The sequence below is a fragment of the Protopterus annectens genome, chromosome 6.part0 (assembly GCF_019279795.1).
Source record: "Protopterus annectens isolate FY-2018-M chromosome 6.part0, PAN1.0, whole genome shotgun sequence".
NCBI lineage: Eukaryota > Metazoa > Chordata > Ceratodontiformes > Protopteridae > Protopterus > Protopterus annectens.
In genome coordinates this window covers 334,883,657-334,901,825 of record NC_056737.1, presented here as the reverse complement: position 1 = coordinate 334,901,825, position 18,169 = coordinate 334,883,657, and the positions used below count along the sequence as shown (strand labels likewise).

At 42.8% G+C, this 18,169-nt stretch overlaps 1 protein-coding gene across 1 annotated transcript in view; it reads right to left on the bottom strand.

Annotated features, from left to right (window-relative positions):
* Positions 1–1,692: 1,692 nt before the first annotated feature.
* SNX6 (sorting nexin 6) overlaps positions 1,693–18,169 on the bottom strand; it is a gene marked incomplete in the record, with an annotated part of 1,213,439 nt that continues 1,196,962 nt past the window's right edge. Inside the window, 1 exon segment of the mRNA XM_044074093.1 lies at positions 1,693–2,361. Coding sequence (XP_043930028.1) covers positions 2,308–2,361 — 54 coding nt within the window.

Here is an 18,169-nt window from a genome sequence, read left to right as displayed (position 1 = left end):
TTTAGGCATAGAGACTTGAGCATGTGACCTGGGCATCGTTTTTTTAGACATGGATCGAGATTTAGGCCTAAGTAATGAAGGAGCTGTCTATTTAATATGCAAGTCTGTAGGCCTGAATAACACCCTCAGATGCCTGTGCCAGCACAGCAGCTCCGGACCCATCCAAGGCAGAGACATCCACGGGTTCCATAGTTGAAGCATCTCACAGCATACGGGACTCCGAATGGGTCTCAGTAGAGGCCTGCGAATCAGAAGTAGCAGGTAACAGGGGCTTAGGAGAAGCGTCGTCAGCAGCTTTGGACCTCGACGGCCTGTCTTTGCATTTTTTCGGAATCCCGGTAGTCGAATGGCTAACTGACCACATTTCTGGATAATTAAACAGAGAACCGAAATATTTAGAGGCGAAAATATACAGACGAAGGATAGTGTGCGGATTAAAGCACAAAACCAACAGCAAGGTACATTGTGGTCAGGGCCTAGGCAAGGAATATAGTACGAATGAAAATCTTTATTAGGTATTTGCTTTCTACAAGTAATGCAATTATTAACTTTTACTGACATCGGTAAGGAGCAAGAAAAAGTTTCCCCATTGGGGTACTTAGCTTTAGTTGAAGACTTCGGTTCTGAAACTCGAAAACGAAAATTTCAGGAGTCGGTCGACTGTCACTTGCGAACTGCTTCTGCTTCGGGCACCACACGGCAAGAAAGACTGATGTAATGGCATCAGCTGCATGTTTTATACCCCTGATGACCGGACGTCATGGAAGAAGGGATAGCAACCGACGCAGGACCCAAGACTTTGTTAATTAGGCCGACTGAGGGATACCTGCAAGCAGATAACCCAAACGTAATGACTGCAACAGCGAAACACGAAGAACATAAGTTTTGCAGAGATCTTTGTCCCTCATGGCAGGTACTTTATTTCCCATAGGCTCCAGTACCTCCTCTTTTTATACCCTCCAACTCTTATGCTCTCCAGGAATACATGACACCAAGTTCCTTAGTACACACTACCTCTTGAACCTCTGTTAACATTTTTGGCTAATCTGACTCTGGTATAAAAGTAGTCACTCGCATGCTTTTTAGTGCAACAGAAAATGTACAAAATTCCTAACAAAACAGAACTGAAAAGCTTCAAAGGCTTCCTTTACAGCTAGAGAGTACAGTAACTATTTTCTCCACCTACATTACTGCCCTCTTACAGAAGATCTATCCCTGATGTATAAAAGCATTAAAGAACCCCTAAGGATTTGAAACCATTTGCTTAGAACATCCTGACAAACCTGAACATAAGATACTTAACATCAATAAAAAATGAACAAGTGTACAATGAAGTGTAACAACTTTATATCTCAAAGACTCCCATGCCTATGGAATAAACCCCTCCCAATTAAGCTCAGACCATGAAGCCATAACCTAAAAAAGGAAATGGATGACTACATAGGCACTTGCAAATTTCAACATGGGATCCATGGTATCAAGCTTCTCATAAGTTGACTGTAAACCTATGAACCTCAGATGTGACAGGCTGGAGGAGACCACAGAAAAGAATCACGAATGTGGCAGAATAAAAATACAGACTTAAAAATACACACATGGTGGGACAGTGAAGGACAGAACATGGTGAACAAAAAACAAGGGTCATCAGCAGCTCCACAGAAGAAAAAAAAATGAATAATCTTTTTAAAAATATCAATTTAGCCATTTATTTTACAACATATATAGATTAGTCTACAAGTTAAGGCATACATACCATTGCATTTTTTTCTTTTCCAAATTACATTTAAAAAGGTATTACATACAGTAATTACTGTAAATCTGTTAAAGAATTTTTAACAGTAATAAAAAATAAAGTTTAAGATACTTCATTATATGAAAACCTTTGACAAACAATTTAGTAACGGAGCCTACTTACTGTTAGTGACAATTTATTCAAAGAAATAATGCATCTTAAATGGACAACTTACGAAATTACGAAGGCAAATAAGATTGGCAGCCATGCATAATAATATGCACAACTTCATGAGGAGTGATTATACTGCCTAGTTTCATAAAAAAATAAAAAAAAAATATTTTGGCTCATGAGCAATTAAGAGCATACAATAATATAATAAATGTATGTGCAAGAAAGTGGTCTATTTTGTATCGTACATTAATTTTATTCTTGATTTTATGCACTGACACCTCCCAGGAAGACACTTTCCATATGTGCATTTTACAAACTGAATTCTCCTGCAAACTGTTCGACTGCCAAGTCTCCAACAATGCTGTGATTTATGCGTTCTTCAAACGTGGAAAATATTTGGATTAAGTATCCCCTTGCAACACTGCCAAACAACTCTGCAGCAACTGTAGATGGCCCTGTAAGAGAGTTAACAATTCCAGTGAGGTTAAAGTGATTGTAGCCCTCAGAAATGCAATGGAATTTACAAGACACTAAACTAAGTAGCATTTTCACTCCTAGTACAGTCCCCACAACAGCTACTGCCCCCTTTGTAAGACTGTAAGTGGTAATCTTTCCCATTTTTTACAGCACTGTATTTTACAGTCTCCAATCAGAAATGTGCCTCCCTAGGGAAAGATAAATTATGAATAAGACAACCCACAATAACCACACTTTATGTAACAAACAGCAGTCAGCCTGTTGTTGTACTTTAACATATGATAGTAATCATTTACTTCTGACATCCAGTCAACATACACATTCATAATCTTCCTGCATTTACCCTGATCCCATATGAAAACACCAAAATATATTGAACATTTTAAAGTTCACATTGGCTTGCGTCTTCTTGACACAGGCCCTGCCAAGACCGCCCCCCCCCCAATCAACCAACAGGCTAACCACACGGCATTTGTGCACCATTTAAAGCAAATCAATGGATGAATTCAAATTCTTGGAATCTGTGGGGTTTGAGATCAGGGAATGGGCAAGAGGTTTGTCAGTCAAAGTTCATTTCCCATAAATAAAGATGATTATAAAGGAAAATGGATATGCAAAAAGTACAGTTTTGTACCTACCATAAATGTAGATGTTCGAGTACTAATACAGCTGCAGTCATAACAGATGGGTTCTCCTGCCGTCAGGCGGGTCCTCGGTCGGCCGATTTCCAAAGTCTAGGTCCGGCGTCGGTTGTCGTCGCTTCCTCCCTGACGTCAGTGCGACAGGGGTATAAAAGAACCAGCCGACGCCATTTTATTCAGTTTTTCTTGCCCCAGATGTCAGGTGCCCCCAGAAGGAAGGCAATACATAAATTTATGTAATAATGCAATGCAATATAATCAAAAAACAGTAGTTGCAAGCAAATACACCATAAATGAATACCCCAATCAGGTTGTATGAGGAGGTGTTTAGCCATTAGGCCTGTCCCAAGAGGGGAAGGAGGGAGGGAAACCTGGACTGCAGCAATATTAGCACTCGAACATCTACATTTATGGTAGGTACAAAACTGTACTATGTTCATCGTGCATACAGCTGCAGTCATAACAGATGGGTAGAATCCCAAAGCTAAAAAAGGGGTGGTAGGCACTAGGTGGAACTAGGAGGAGCCAGGATGCCCTGCAAGACGGCAGTGGCAAAGCCTGCTCTAGATTTGGAGTATAATTGTAGGTGATAGTGCTTGGAGAAGGTATGTATAGAACTCCAAGTGGCTGCTTCCAAAATATCTTTGGTAGGAACCCCCCCTGAGGAAAGCTGCAGAGGTAGCTGTGGCCCTTGTGGAGTGAGATCTGATGCCTGCAGGTACAGTTTTACCATGAAAAGAGTAACAAAAGCGTATGCAGTGGGCTATCCATTTTGAGATTGTCTGTTTGGAAATAGGCTTCCCTTGAGCTCCTGTAGCATAGGACACAAAGAGTTGCTCTGATTTTCTGAAAGGCTTTGTTCTGTCCAAATAATAACGCAGCTGTCTGTGGATGCCCAAGGAATGTAGTAGTCTCTCCCCTTTGTTTTGAGGATTAGGGTAAAGGGTAGGTAAGTGGATAGCCTGATTCAAAGCTACCCTGGATACTACCTTTGGCATAAAGGACGGATTGGTTCGTAAGGAAACTCTGTCCTGATGGAAAATGATGAAAGGCTGCACAGCCATGAGGGCTTGTAGTTCCGATACCCTGCGAGCTGAGGTGATAGCCAGAAGGAAGGCTGTTTTCCAGGACAAATATTGCAGTTCTGTTGAGGCAGCTGGCTCAAAAGGAGGCAAGGTCAGTTTTTCTAGAATGAAATTGAGGTCCCAAGCAGGTACTGGTCGTTTCCTTGGGGGTTTTATATTCTTAGCCCCTCTGAGGAACTGTCTTAAGAGGGGGTGAGAGAATAAAGGAGGATCAGTGTTGTATTCTGCAGAAATGGCTGAGGCATGGATTTTGATGGAGGAGAATGAAAGTCCACTGCTTAGCATCTCAGCTAGGTACTGTAATATTTGAGGTAAATTCAGTATTCTAGGATTCTGACCCTTTTTCTCATTCCAGGCACAAAACCGTTTCCATTTTGCGGAGTAAGCTTTTCTAGTAGAAGGCCTTCTGGCCTCCAAAATGACATCCTGCACCTCCTTGGAGAGTAGGGTCTGTTGTGAAGTTAAGGAATCTTCCATGTGGCCAGATTGAGTGTTTTCAGCTGACTGTGAAGAGTTTTGAAGTTTTGCTGAGTCAGTAGAAGAGGCATTAGAGGTAGGATCCATGGTGGGGAATGCGTCAGGCTCCTCAGGAGTGGGTACCAGTGTTGTCTTGGCCAGTCTGGAGCAATGACAATCATCTTTGGTCTGTCTGCTCTGGTTTTTAATAGAACTTTGGGCAGCAGAGGAAGAGGTGGAAAGGCATAAACTGTCATTGTTGTCCAACTGAAAGAGTGCGTCCACTCTCCAGGCCTGTGGATGAAAGGTCCTTGAGCAGAATTTTGCCAATTGGTGATTTCTGTGGGAGGCAGAGAGATCTATGTCTGGCCTTCCCCATGCTTGAATTATCTCTGTAAAAACTTGAGGATGCAACTTCCATTCGTGTGGATCTGTCATATTTCTGCTTAGGTTGTCTGCCAGCGTGTTTTCCTTGCCTGGCAAGTACTGTGCTTGAAGTTCGATTTGTAATTCCACAGCCATGTTCCAAAGAGACATGGCCAGCCTGCATAGGGGGTATGAATGGGTTCCTCCCTGTTTGTTTATGTACCACATTACCGTGGTGTTGTCTGTCCTTATCAATAGCTGACCTGGATGCAGTAGGATTTTGAAAGCTATAATAGCATTTATTACTGCTAGCATTTCCTTTTGATTGATATGTAGGTGCTTTTCTTTTTGGGACCATTTGCCCTGAATGCACCGATCTGTCATGTGCGTCCCCCAGGCGTAGTCTGAGGCATCTGTTGTGATGAATTGATTTGCTTGAGGCTTGCAGAATGGGAGACCTGTGTTTCTTTGGCATGCTTGAGCCCACCACAGAAATTCCTTTTGAAGACATGGAATCAGTGGTATTATTGTTTCCAAACTGTGGCTGTGTTGAGACCATAGGTTTTTCAGGTACCATTGAAGTTTCCTCATATGCAGCTTTGCACATGGGATTAGTAGGATGCAAGATGCCATGAATCCCAGAGCCTGCAGGATTTTCCTTGCAGTCAGCCTGGTGAAATTTGCTAGTTTTCTGAAGTATTGAGTTAGTTGCCCCTGTTTCTCTGGCGTGAGGTAGGCCAGCTGGGTGTTTGTCCACGTTGGCACCCAGGAAAATTATTGTTTGAGAGGGTATTAGCCTTGATTTCTTTTTGTTGACTGTGTATCCCAGAGAATTCAACAACATTATTACAAAAGCCAGATGTTTCAGAAGTATGTGCTTGCTGTCCGCTTGGATCAGGCAGTCGTCCAAATATGGGTATATTTGTATCCCTTGAAGTCTGCAGTAGGCAATTACTGATGCCAGGCATTTCGTGAATACTCTGGGCACAGTAGATAAGCCAAAGGGCAATGCAGAGAATTGATAATGAGTTGAACCTGCAAGAAATCTGAGGTATCTTCTGCAATTGTGTCTGATTGGGACATGCAGGTATGCCTCCTTGAGGTCCAATGTTAGCAGCCAAGACTCCTTGCCCAGCATGGGAAGAAGCTGCTGTAGAGTGAGCATCTTGAATTTTGGTACGAGTAGAAATGTGTTTAGGATGGATAGATCCAGAATAGGTCTCCAATCTTTTCCCTTCCTTGGCACCAGAAATAGCCTGGAATAAAACCCTTGACCTTGTTCGTGCGTAGGTACCTCTTGAATAGCTTTCATGTCCATGAGATCTGAAATTTGTTTTTGTGCCTCTGCCCTTTGATTGTGTGGCAGGTTTGGCATGCCTCTCATTTTTGGAAGGGTGTGAAAGTGGAATCTGTAGCCTCTGTCTATAATGTCCAGGATCCATTTGTCTTTTGCAACAATATGCCAATTTTTCGAAAATAATGCCAGTTTTCCGCCTAAAGGTGCTGCCATTTGAGCCTTGCTTGGCATGCAAAGGGGAAAGTCATTGGGTCTGCTTTCTGAATGGCTGTGAACTATCCTCACCACCTCTTTGTGTAGGTGCTTGCCATTGTCTGCCTCTAAACGATCCTTGAGATTGCCCTCTGCCCCTCGAGCGCCTGTATCTAACTCTTTGGGGTCTGTCCGTGGCTGGAAAGGACCAATTTTTGGAAGGCCAATTTCTACTGAAACGTGGAGGTTGTACCTGTAGGAAATATTTCACTGTTTGCATTGATTTTGCCTTTTCCTCCATTTTCTTTAATACCTCCTCAGCTTTAACACCAAACAATACATCTTTTTGCAGAGGGGCAACTAGTAATTTAGCTTTGACATGATCTGGTAAGGGTTGCTCTTTGAGCCAGGCATGTCTACGTAAGACTGATCCTGTAACAGCAGCTCTACATGAGGCCTCTAAAGCATCAAAACCACATTGCAAGGTATGTTTACCCACTTGTTCTGCACTATGTATCAAAATCCTGCAACTCCTTCAAGTCTGGTTGTTCAGGTTGTGACATTTTGCTTCTCAACTGTGTTAACAGAAACTGTTGGTACTTTAACATATGGAACTGACAGTTTAATGCCCTCATGGTTAAGGTGGCCGAGGTGTATACCTTTTCCCCCCACCTTTCTAAAAGCTCTGGAATCTCTCTCTGAAGGTAATGGATTTTTAGCAGTGGAGGCCTTAATTCCCTTGGGGCCCTGTGAGATAGTTTCTGGGTCAGCCGCATGGCTTTTGTATAGGAATTGGTGTGAGTCAGGAACCCAGTAATACCGGTCAGGCTTGACTGGGGCTGGAGGTAGAGTGTCTGGGTTAAGGCAGGCCTCCGAATACACATCATCTAGAATGTCTAAGACAGGAGGTATAGCCAGAGGCCTGTGCTGAGGGAGCAAGAGAAAATTCCTAAGCCTTTTCTTGGAGTGTGAGTACTCTTGGCCTACCCAGTGGAAGTGTTCCCTCAAGGTATGCAAGGTTTCCCCAAAAGAGTAATCCTCAGGGGGGGAGACAGAGGGAATGGACTCCTCTGCATCAGAATCTTCAAAAGGGGAGTATGAATGTTCCTGGTCATCAGAATGTTCTGAAATAATGGAGGCCTGGTCCGAGGAGGGGGATTCTTCCTCCACTCTGGGCCTTTTGTCCGGGGGGGGGTTGAGAACCCCTGATAAGAGTAATCAAATCCTCAGCCATTTTGAGCATCTGCTTTTTAGGCATGGGGCCTTGAGAAGGGCCCTGTGGAGCTTGTCTTTTAGTATGCATGGCTGCTTTAGACTTAGTGAAAGCCTTGATGGAAAAAGAAGAGGAAGGCCTGAAGACACCTTGAGAGGTGGCAGACCTGTCTAAACTCGGAGTTTCACTGCCAAGAGTGGCTTCAGTATCTGTAGTCGGGGTGTGGGCCGAAGAGCCTGCGACCTCGGGCACAGTAGACACCGCCAATGAAGTGTCGTCGGTAGTCAGGGGCTGCGTAGGCGCCTCACTGAGAACCGGACCACCTGTAGTCGGCTTTGGCGTGGTGTCGGTAGAAGCCGCGGACCTCGTATGTCGGTCCTTATCTTTGCGTCTTTTACTCAAAACTGGAGTCGGAGTATCCGATGACATAATGTAATTAAATTTTTTGCCAAAATAGTGTTGGGCGAACTCCGCCCGACGCTTAATAGTGCATCTGTTGAATGTAGCAGAAAAACGACAGGCCGAGATGTCGTGATCTAAACAAGGAATGCAGAGGGAATGAAAATCCTTATGTGGTATTTGCTTCCCACATGAAATGCAATTATTAACTTTGTCTGACATCGGTCTGAGGCAAGAAAAGTTTCCCCAACGGGGTACTTAGCTTTCAAGGAGACTTTGGTTGAAAAATATTCGTAATCTCAGGAGCTGGCCGACCGGCACTTGCGAACTGCTTCTGCTTCGGGCACCATGCGGCAAGAAAGACTGAATAAAATTGTGTCAGCTGGTTCTTTTATACCCCTGTCGCACTGACGTCAGGGAGGAAGCGACGACAACCGACGCCGGACCTAGACTTTGGAATTCGGCTGACCGAGGACCCGCCTGACGGCAGGAGAACCCATCTGTTATGACTGCAGCTGTATGCACGATGAACATCCTCAAACATTCTTGGTAAGTCAATGCTATATAGTCATCCTGACATACACATCATCATGATCTGCAGACAAAGATGGCATATACACCCAGACTGGGGAATCACAGGGAACCAAGCCATAAAAATTCCTAAGTGGTCAGGAGCCCATGAAATATGACACATTGGGAAGTCACAGGATACCCAAATAACACATGGCCTTTTCCAGTTGGCAGAATACACTTGTCAGTTGATGGCTTTCTGGCAACTTTAATAACCCAATACTCCAGTAAAGAAGTCTAGCTAGATTAGGAGATGTGCAGCACAAACCAAGTCCTGTACTGGACTATCCACAGTGTTCATCATGAAGTGTCACGAACTCACGAACCACAGGAATGACTGATTAGACACTGAAGTGTGCCCTGCATGAAAGTTTCATCACAGAATCATTATTATACAAATGACTGGCCATTAACATTCAAAAACAAGCATACTGACTGGTCAGCTCAACCAGCGCGCCTGTTGTAAATTGAGAATATACCAAACAGTAAGAGAACGGATGCCAAGTTTTTTTTTTTTTTTTTTTTTTTTTTTTTTTTTTTAATTGCCTTCTCTTACACAAGCATTACTTTGAATGAAAGGTTCAAACTAAAACGTGTGTCATTATTTCGTGACTATTTCTCATAAAATTTGTCCCCCACCTGACAAATCAGGGAGGAACAAACTCGTTAAATAATGACAGGCATGTCAGTTTCAGACTTTCTTTTCTTCAAACAATGAACACATATTCACATTATTTTCAAATAAAAGGTACGTACGAAACCACAGAAAATACAAGGAAAATCAGGTAGGTTCAGCAAACTAAAACATACCTGATTTTACTTGCATTTCCCCATCTCTTGTGTACCTCTAAACTTTAAGTTAGCCCCCCCCCCCCCAAAAAAAATGGCAAGATACCGTCCTTTCTCCGTTGCTTGCTAAAGCAGTGATGTACTGTGTAAGTCTGGGAATGCAAACGTCATATGCATGTGCAGTACATCATCAAAGGGCAGAATCAGGAAACAACGTGGAAGAATACCACGGTGCCATTATACAAAGGCATTATTTAAAAAAAGCAAGTCATTTTTTTCTTAAATAATGTCATTGCATAATAGCAATGTCAGCCTCCTGGGTGTGGCATATTGAAGACTTACCTAAAGTTGGCTTTGTTTAATCACGGGCTTCACCCTTATGATTAAACCACACCAATCCAACTGTGGGTAAGTCTTCAATACACCACACCCACGTCATCAGTTATTGCTATAATGCATCCCCACTACCTACCCTCTCTAATTCCATTCTGGTACAGTGAATAAGTTTTAAACAAGTCTGCTCACATTGCTGGTGAAAAGACTAACTTGAGGCAGTCCCCATTTCCAGAACTTCAAGCATCTAACAGACGAATGCAAAGTTCAAGTATGAAATTTATATATTAAAGATAAGGCATCAAATCTGATTTTTTTTCTCCATCTGCAGCAAGTTTGATCTCTCAGAGGTTTGGGGTGGACTGGTAAGTGCTGGGAATGGGTAAAGTTTCATGCGACTTTTCACAGGTTTTTGTGCATCCCAACGTAGACTGAATACACCCCAAAAGTGCAGCAAGTTTCAAGATAAAAATGGAGAGTCAGAGTGGAAGAAAGTATAGACCGATTTTAGTGTCCCTGAGGATGGTCTACCATCTTAGATCTGTGCTTAACCCTAAAGTTCTTTTTTTTTTTTTTATCTTTTAAACTCCTTGTTCAAATGGCCCCACGCAACATAAAGACACCCATGACCCCCTGATGTCTTCACAAGGGTCTAGATCAGTTCAAAGTCTAATTACAGTGAATGGCTGCTCATCGAACCGAAATTACCAAACGGCCGTTCCTCAAATGTTCGCATCAGTAAACGTTTTTCCCAGGGAGGGAAATGACTCAGCCAACAGACCAATCAACACACACACCACACTACACCAACTCACGAACGTGGGGGGCTAAGTCACCCCACACCCCCCCTACTTAAACATACCAACTCAGAGATTGTATTACAGTGGTGAAAAGGGCAAATTTCCATACACTAGCCAAGACATTTCCTTCTCTAGGAATAACGTTCGCTGATGTGAACGTTTGAGGAACAGCCAGTGATTTCAGTTCGATGAACAGCTATTCGCTGTAATTAGACTTCACCAAACTAATATAGACCACCTTCTCAATGTAAGCTGAAAGGCACCTGTACTTAACCAAGCTGAAGTGGAGCCCACAGTGGGAGCATACTTCAGGAAACTTTTTGGAGATAGTTACCACTTCAAGGTTTGATGGCAAGAGTTAACACCAAGACAAGAGATCAACTGCAACACCTTCATGTGTAGCCCTGGGAATGGAACTATAAAATGGTTAAGCTACCCCTGAAGTGCAGAAGTGGGAAAGTAACAGTACATACCATAACAGTAAATCACATTTGAGTTTTACCCACCTTATCTAACCTCACTCTATCAGAAATTCAATTACTTTAAAACTTGATTGTTTACTCATGTTTCAGATCCTATGAAGACCTATGCTTGTCTCATGTTAACATTCTTTTAAATACTTGCTCTTGCCCAAGGCTCCTTGTGTGTAAACACACACGCACACAGTCAGCAGTACTAGAAGCTTGTTTCAGTTCAAGACCAACATGGCCCTCATAGGCCTTGTGACTGCATTAAACCATCCCTTTAAAATACCTTAATATAAAAAATTGACTTTATAACAGTATACAAAAGAAAATAAATGAAGTGGGGAAGGTAGCTTTACTGTTACTGTAACTGATCACTGGAAATGTCACCAAGTACTCTTACAACCAAGGTATCCTCTCTGGGGATGGTCAGTGTAACAGTCCATCGTAATATTTTGGAAGGTTCCCCAAACAATATTTGACTACCCATAGGAGTTAAAGGGATAGAGGATTCTCTTGCAGCACAGACAGGATAAAAATGCCATAATTATGGACTGCACATCCAACTTCTAGTATTTTGTGAAGGAATATACAAGATTCCACGTAACAGCTTCTGAAATATTTTGGGCACCAACGGTTCTGAAATATGCTGTCGCCCTAGTAGAATGAACTCTTAATGTGCTTTGGAGAAGTTTACTGCCCTTGTCATATTTACTACTTGTTGGCAAAATAGTTATTTATTGACATGTGGAAGAGAACAGTCTTTCTGAAAGGATCAGTCCTTCTATACAGTTGTCTGTAATCATCATATGGATGTGAATGGCATTTCCTATAATTTTGATAAGTTTTCAGTATGGCAGTTGAATTTTTTTTGTCCTCTTGATTTCATTTTACCGGCCCAGCTCCTTGCACCCCAGAACCATGCTGGGTCTACAAGCTAACCTCCTTTACCCCCCCCCCCCCACACACACACACAACATACTCCAGCATTACTGAGGATGCTCATGGAGCTTAACAGTATCCCATCTTTTTATTTCTTTTTATATGCCCTACCCACTTCCCTTCCTCCGCCAAACTCGTCCACTACATCCACGACAAACCCCTTCTTTGGACCACACCTCCCCTTAGGGAGAGTCATGGACAAACACCCTCCCCACTTCAGTTACCCAAACCTCTAACTGAACCCAGGTCATTTGAGCAGTAGTCAGGACTTTATCCCACTATGGCACCACAGCAGCTGGGTGTCAGATGAATTTGTCAACTGATAGATACTGCAGAAACTACTTTTTGGCATTAAAGATGGATTTATCTTTAGTGTTACTCTTTTCACTGTGGAGTGCCACGTAAACTGTTTTTCATGAGAGCTTGTGACTCCAAAAGGGTTTTCCAGGAAATACTTCACCTCTTCTGAATTTGCTTGTTCAACTAAAGTTAGTTTTCCAACATAACAGATTCACACTTTTCAGAAAAAGCAATGCTGACTTTATAATGGGAGCTTTGCGCACAAATCAAAGTTTGAAGGAATGCTGCTGAGGGGCCAGTGAGAGTCTTCACAGGGACTGGGGTACAGCTGATGAAATTAATAATCAGGAATGAAGACAACAAGTGTGTAAAACAAACCTTCTAGCTGCTACTATTCCTTGGTCTAAACTGTTAACTTCCAGGCTTCATACAGTTTGTTCAAGGCATGGAAAACCACAGCTATCCTAGAATTCAACACACAAGTCACTGAGATAACATCAAAAACAAATGAATCCAACTACATTACATGCCAGAAAGACTACAACTATAAGAGCAATATGGAAAATTTCTTCAAAAAAACATGGAAACCGTGCCACCAGAACTTAATCACAAGATTAGAAAACAAAGACTTCTGCAAAGAAGGACTGCAGCCAGCACCAACTTTGGACACTGTGAAATGGAGGATCCTGTACTGAAGGTGAACCTGAATCAAGCAGACCCTAGGAATTTACAGTGGCCCCCAAGGATTCAGATGCTTTAACAGGCATCCATCTTGGTCTAGGATACATGTGCAACATTTTCTAGAGGAAAAACAGTGCTTTAACCGTCCGAAATTTGCAAAAAAAAAAACACAATGCTGCTATCAAACTCTGAACCATACCTCTCAACTCTCCAGATTTTTGGTTTCCTCTCTGTTTTCCCTTGAAAGCCACAACAACCCACTAAAGAATGACCCATCCAAGGTGGAAGTGAACAGGAAGGATCCCCTTCTAGCCTGCACTTGCAGGCTGCTGCTTACCTCTTGGATAGGGAGTACTTGATCATAAAGGAAAAGAGTTGGGAAGTGTAATCTGCGCACCCACCACAACCCATAGGAATAAAGATAGAAGGGACAGAGAGAAAACTAGTACTGCAACAGTGAATACACACAGACATCTACATTTATGGAAATTCTTGCAAAATTACGTAAATTGTTCATTCAATATTACTGTACTGATTACTCAGATTAACTTCCAGAGCTCATGGAAGACAGGATGGCTAGCCTGTAGTAGTAATTCCAGGGAACACAAGGACCTGTAAAACAGATATGGAAAAACTTGCCCTGTCTCTGGAAGTTCTGGCTAAACTGAAATGCTTGGCAAACACAAGGTACTCAATTCCATAACGGCTTGTACGGTAACCTTTCTAAGGAAGACTCTGGTGTTAGTGGTTGCCCTGGTAGAATGTGCTCTTACTCTGTTAGGAACTGGTTTGTCATAGCAGTCAGAATAAAAGGCAACACAATGTCCCATCCATATGAAAGCAGGTTGCTTATCTCATTCTTTCTGGTACAGCTCTGAGTGTGTACCTTTAACTCCCAGTGGGTGTGGCTTGAGGCTTTCAAAAATGAAGTTACCACCTTACAGTTCTAACTACTCACTCTCACCACCCTGCCACTCAACACTGCTCTTCTGCACTTAAAATACTCTCTGTTCTAGTTGTGTTCCTTTTTTCTTATTTTTGTGCTTGCTACCCTCCTTTAACAGTCTACCTTAACTACTCTTAGAATTGTGATACTAATTATATCACCTTAGTAGAATTACTTATCCTCTTATTCTCCTAACTTACTGCAACGTTTGCAAACTTTTTTCTTCCAGTTTTCCTTTGCAACGATTCTGCCCTATTGCTTAACCAGTTTCAGTACTTACACCTCCACTGATTGCTTCTCTGCTATCTGCTGCAACCTGCTCGGTTTGCCTTCGCTCGGGCTCACTCCACTCCCCTACCCTGACCCCAAATCCTACCCACCCCCACTATCCGTAGATTTAAACCTCTCCACAAGACAAACCCCCTCAGCAATTCATCCAATCACATCAGTCACACAGATCATTGCTAATTATTCAATTATTATTTTCTTAACCACACTACAACCACTTCCTATAACAAGCACACTCCCATTTGCCACTCTATATACTATACACCAAAACAAAACACAAAGTACAGTTGTGTACACTTACCATAAATGTAGATGTTCGAGTGTATTCACTGTTGCAGTCATTACATTTGGGCAATCTGCTGGTAGGTTGCCCTCAGTCAGCCTGATTAACAAAGTCTTGGGTCCTGTGTCGGTTGCTGTCCCTTCTTCCATGATGTCAGGTCATCAGGGGTATAAAACATGCAGCCAACGCCATTTTAATCAGTTTTTCTTGCCCCAGATGTCAGGTGCCCCTCAAATGGGGAGCAAAATATATACTATATATATATATATATATATATATATATATATATACGCATGTAATTTAGAAGACAAAAAATATACCTCCAAATAAAGCAAATGCAACAAGAAGGCTTTTGAGCATAGTAACAGAAAGAAGAGGTATAAAGAGAGAAAAGTAGGGGGCTGGCAGGTGGGTAACCAGGACTGCAACAGTGAATACACTCGAACATCTACATTTATGGTAAATGTACACAACCGTACTATGTTCTTATTGTTTCACTGTTGCAGTCATTACATTTTGGTAGAATCCCAAAGCTATGGTTGGGAGGATGGAATTATACAGCATTAGGAGCAGCTATAAGGCCCTGCAGGACAGCAGTGGCAAAGCCTGCTCTGGATTTAGAGAAGAGAGATAAATGGTAATGCTTGGTGAACGTATGAACTGAGCTCCAGGTAGCAGCTTCTAGAATGTCTCTGGTAGGAACCCCTCTGAGAAAGGCTGCAGAAGTAGATGCAGCCCTGGTGGAAAGGGATCTGATCCCCTTGGGGACAGGTTTACCATGATGCACGTAGCAGAAACAAATACAATGGCTTATCCATTTTGAAATTGGATGCTTTGAGATAGCCTTTCCCTCTGCCCCTGCAGCAAATGCCACAAGTAGTTGCTCAGATTTTCTTAGAGATTTTTGTCATGTTCAAGTAGAATCTTAGTTGTCTGTGTACATCCAATGAATGCAGAACCCGCTCTCCCTTGTTCTGTGGATTTGGGAAAAAAGTTGGCAGATGAATGGTCTGATCAAGAGACACACTGGATACCACTTTAGGCATAAAGGATGGATTGGTCCTGAGCACTACCCTGTCCGGGTAGAAAATAATAAAAGGCTCCACTGCCATGAGAGCCTGCAGTTCTGAGATCCTTTTAGCTGAAGTGACTGCTAAAAGAAAATCTGTCTTCCAAGATAGAAATTTTATGTCCGCAGTAGCAGCTGGCTCAAAAGGAGGCAGGGTGACTTTTTCAAATACAAAATTGAGGTCCCATGCAGGAGTTGGTGCTCTCCTAGGAGGTCTTAAATTTTTGGCCCCTCTGAGATCCTGCTTTAGCAGGGGATGAGATGAGAGGGGAGGCTCTGTGTTGTAATGAGCTGAAATGGCAGAGGCGTGGATTTTTATGGAAGAGAAAGATAGACCCTTGTGAAGCATCTCAGTTAAATATTGCAGAATCTGAGGAATAACGGGCATTTCTGTGCTTATTCCTTGTGCCTGATTCCAGGCACAGAATCTTTTCCATTTATCAGCATAAGATTTTCTAGTGCTCGGCCTTCTAGCCTCCAAAATGACATCCATCACAGGTTTGCTGAGAGATGTAACTGGTGAAATTAGTTGAGTAGCCATGCTGCAAGATTCAGAGTTTGGAGCGGAGTGTGTAGAATTTGAAAGTTCTGCTGAGATAGTAGATAAGGTGTCTGAGGCAGGTACCATGGAGGAAGGTGCGACATATTGCATAGGAGCGGGTACCAGTGTTGGCGAGGCCAGTCTGGAGCAATCAGAATCATTTTTGGTTTTTCCTATCTGACTTTTAGTAAGACTTTGGAGAGCAGAGGCAGAGGGGGAAAAGCATAGAATGATAGGTTTTTCCAGCTGATGGATGGAACATCCACTTTCCAAGCTTTTTTATGATGAAGTCTTGTGCAGAATTTGTCCAAATGATAGTTTTGGGGTGACGCAAAAAGATCTATGTCTGGGCTCCCCCATTTGTGTGTCAACATGCTGAAGATTTATGGATCCAGTTTCCTTTTGTGTGGGTCCATAAGATTTCTGCTTAGTTCGTCTGCCAGAGTATTTTGTTTTCCTGGCAGGAATTGAGCTTGTACATGTATTTGGTAAGTCAAGGCTGTGTTCCACAAGGCCATGGTTAGTCTGCAAAGGGGGTAGGAATGGGTAACCCCCCCCCGCTTGTTTATGTACCACGACTGTGGTGTTGTCCGTCATTATCAGTAGTTGTCCTGGATGAAGAAAGTCCTTGAAAGCTGTCAGAGCATTCTGTATAGCTAGCATCTCTTTCTGGTTGATATGCAGGTGCATTTGATTTCGGCTCCATTCGCCCTGAATGCATCTCCCTGCCAAATGCACCCCACAAGCATAGTCTGATGCGTCTGTAGTCAGGGTTTGGGTGGCAGGGGGTGGAATGAATGACAGTCCCTTGTTTTGGTGACAGGCCTCTGCCCACCAAAGGAACTCTTGCTGCAGGCAAGGAATGCTAGGAATCATTGTTTCCAGGCTGTGACAATGTTGACTCCATAAGATTTTTAGGTACCATTGAAATGTCCTCATATGCAGTCTTGCATATGAAATTAGAAGAACGCAGGAAGCCATGAACCCCAAGGCCTGCAGAATTTGTCTTGCAGATAACTGGGTTTTTGTGGCCACTTGTCTGAAGTAAGTCACCAATTGGATTTGTTTGTCTGGTGTGAGGTAAGCCATCTGGGCAGTTGTATTCAAGCTTGCACCCAGGAATGTAATTTTTGAGAGGGTACCAGTTGTGATTTCCTTCTGTTTATGGTGTACCCTAGGCAAGTTAGAAGCCTTTTTACAAATGCCAGATGCTGTAGAAGAGTGTCCTTGTTTTCTGCCTGAATTAGACAATCGGCCAGATAAGGATAAATTTGAATGTTTGTCTGCAAAATGCAATTACTGGTGCCAGGCACTGTGTGAAGACCTTGGGCACAGTAGATACGTCAAAGGGCAGTGCAGAGAACTGGTAATGCAAATAGCCTGCTTTGAAGCGGAGGTATCTTCTGCAAGATTCCCTGATTGGGATATGCAGGTAAGCCTCAAGTCTAAAGTTACCAGCCTGGCATCCTTGCCTAGCATAGGCAGTAACTGTTGTAAAGTCAGCATCTTGAATTTTGAAATCTCCAGGAAAGCATTTAGAATGGATAAGTCCAGAATTGGATGCCATGATTTGTCTTTTATGGGTACCAAGAAAAGTCTTGAATAAAAAACTTGTCCTTTTTCCTTTTCTGGTACTGGATGAATAGCCCCCATATCCATGAGGGACATAACTTGTCTCTGGGCCTCTACCCACTGATTTGGGGGCAGATCTGGCCATCTGTTTGGAATAGGCAATGTGTGGAAATGAAATCTGTATCCCTGGGATACTATATTTAAAACCCACTTGTCCTGGGTAATTAGATGCCAATTGTGTGCATGAAGTGCTAGTTTTCCCCCCAAAGGGGCTGACAAAAGATAAATGCTTGGAAATGGCAGAGGAAAGTCATTGAGACGGTTTACCGTAGGGGGTTGCCTTGCTACTTCCAGATTTGGAGGTGGGGGCACCCCAGTTTTGTTTTGTAAGTTCCTTGTGACTGAAACCTGGAGCCTTTGGAGTGCCTGGGTTTGAACTGAGCGGCTCTGGTGGGTACTGGAAAGGATCAATTCTTAGTAGGCCAGTGCCTACTGAATCCGGGTGGCAGCACTTTAGGAAATCTTTTACAGTTTGCATAGATTTAGCTTTGTCTTCCAT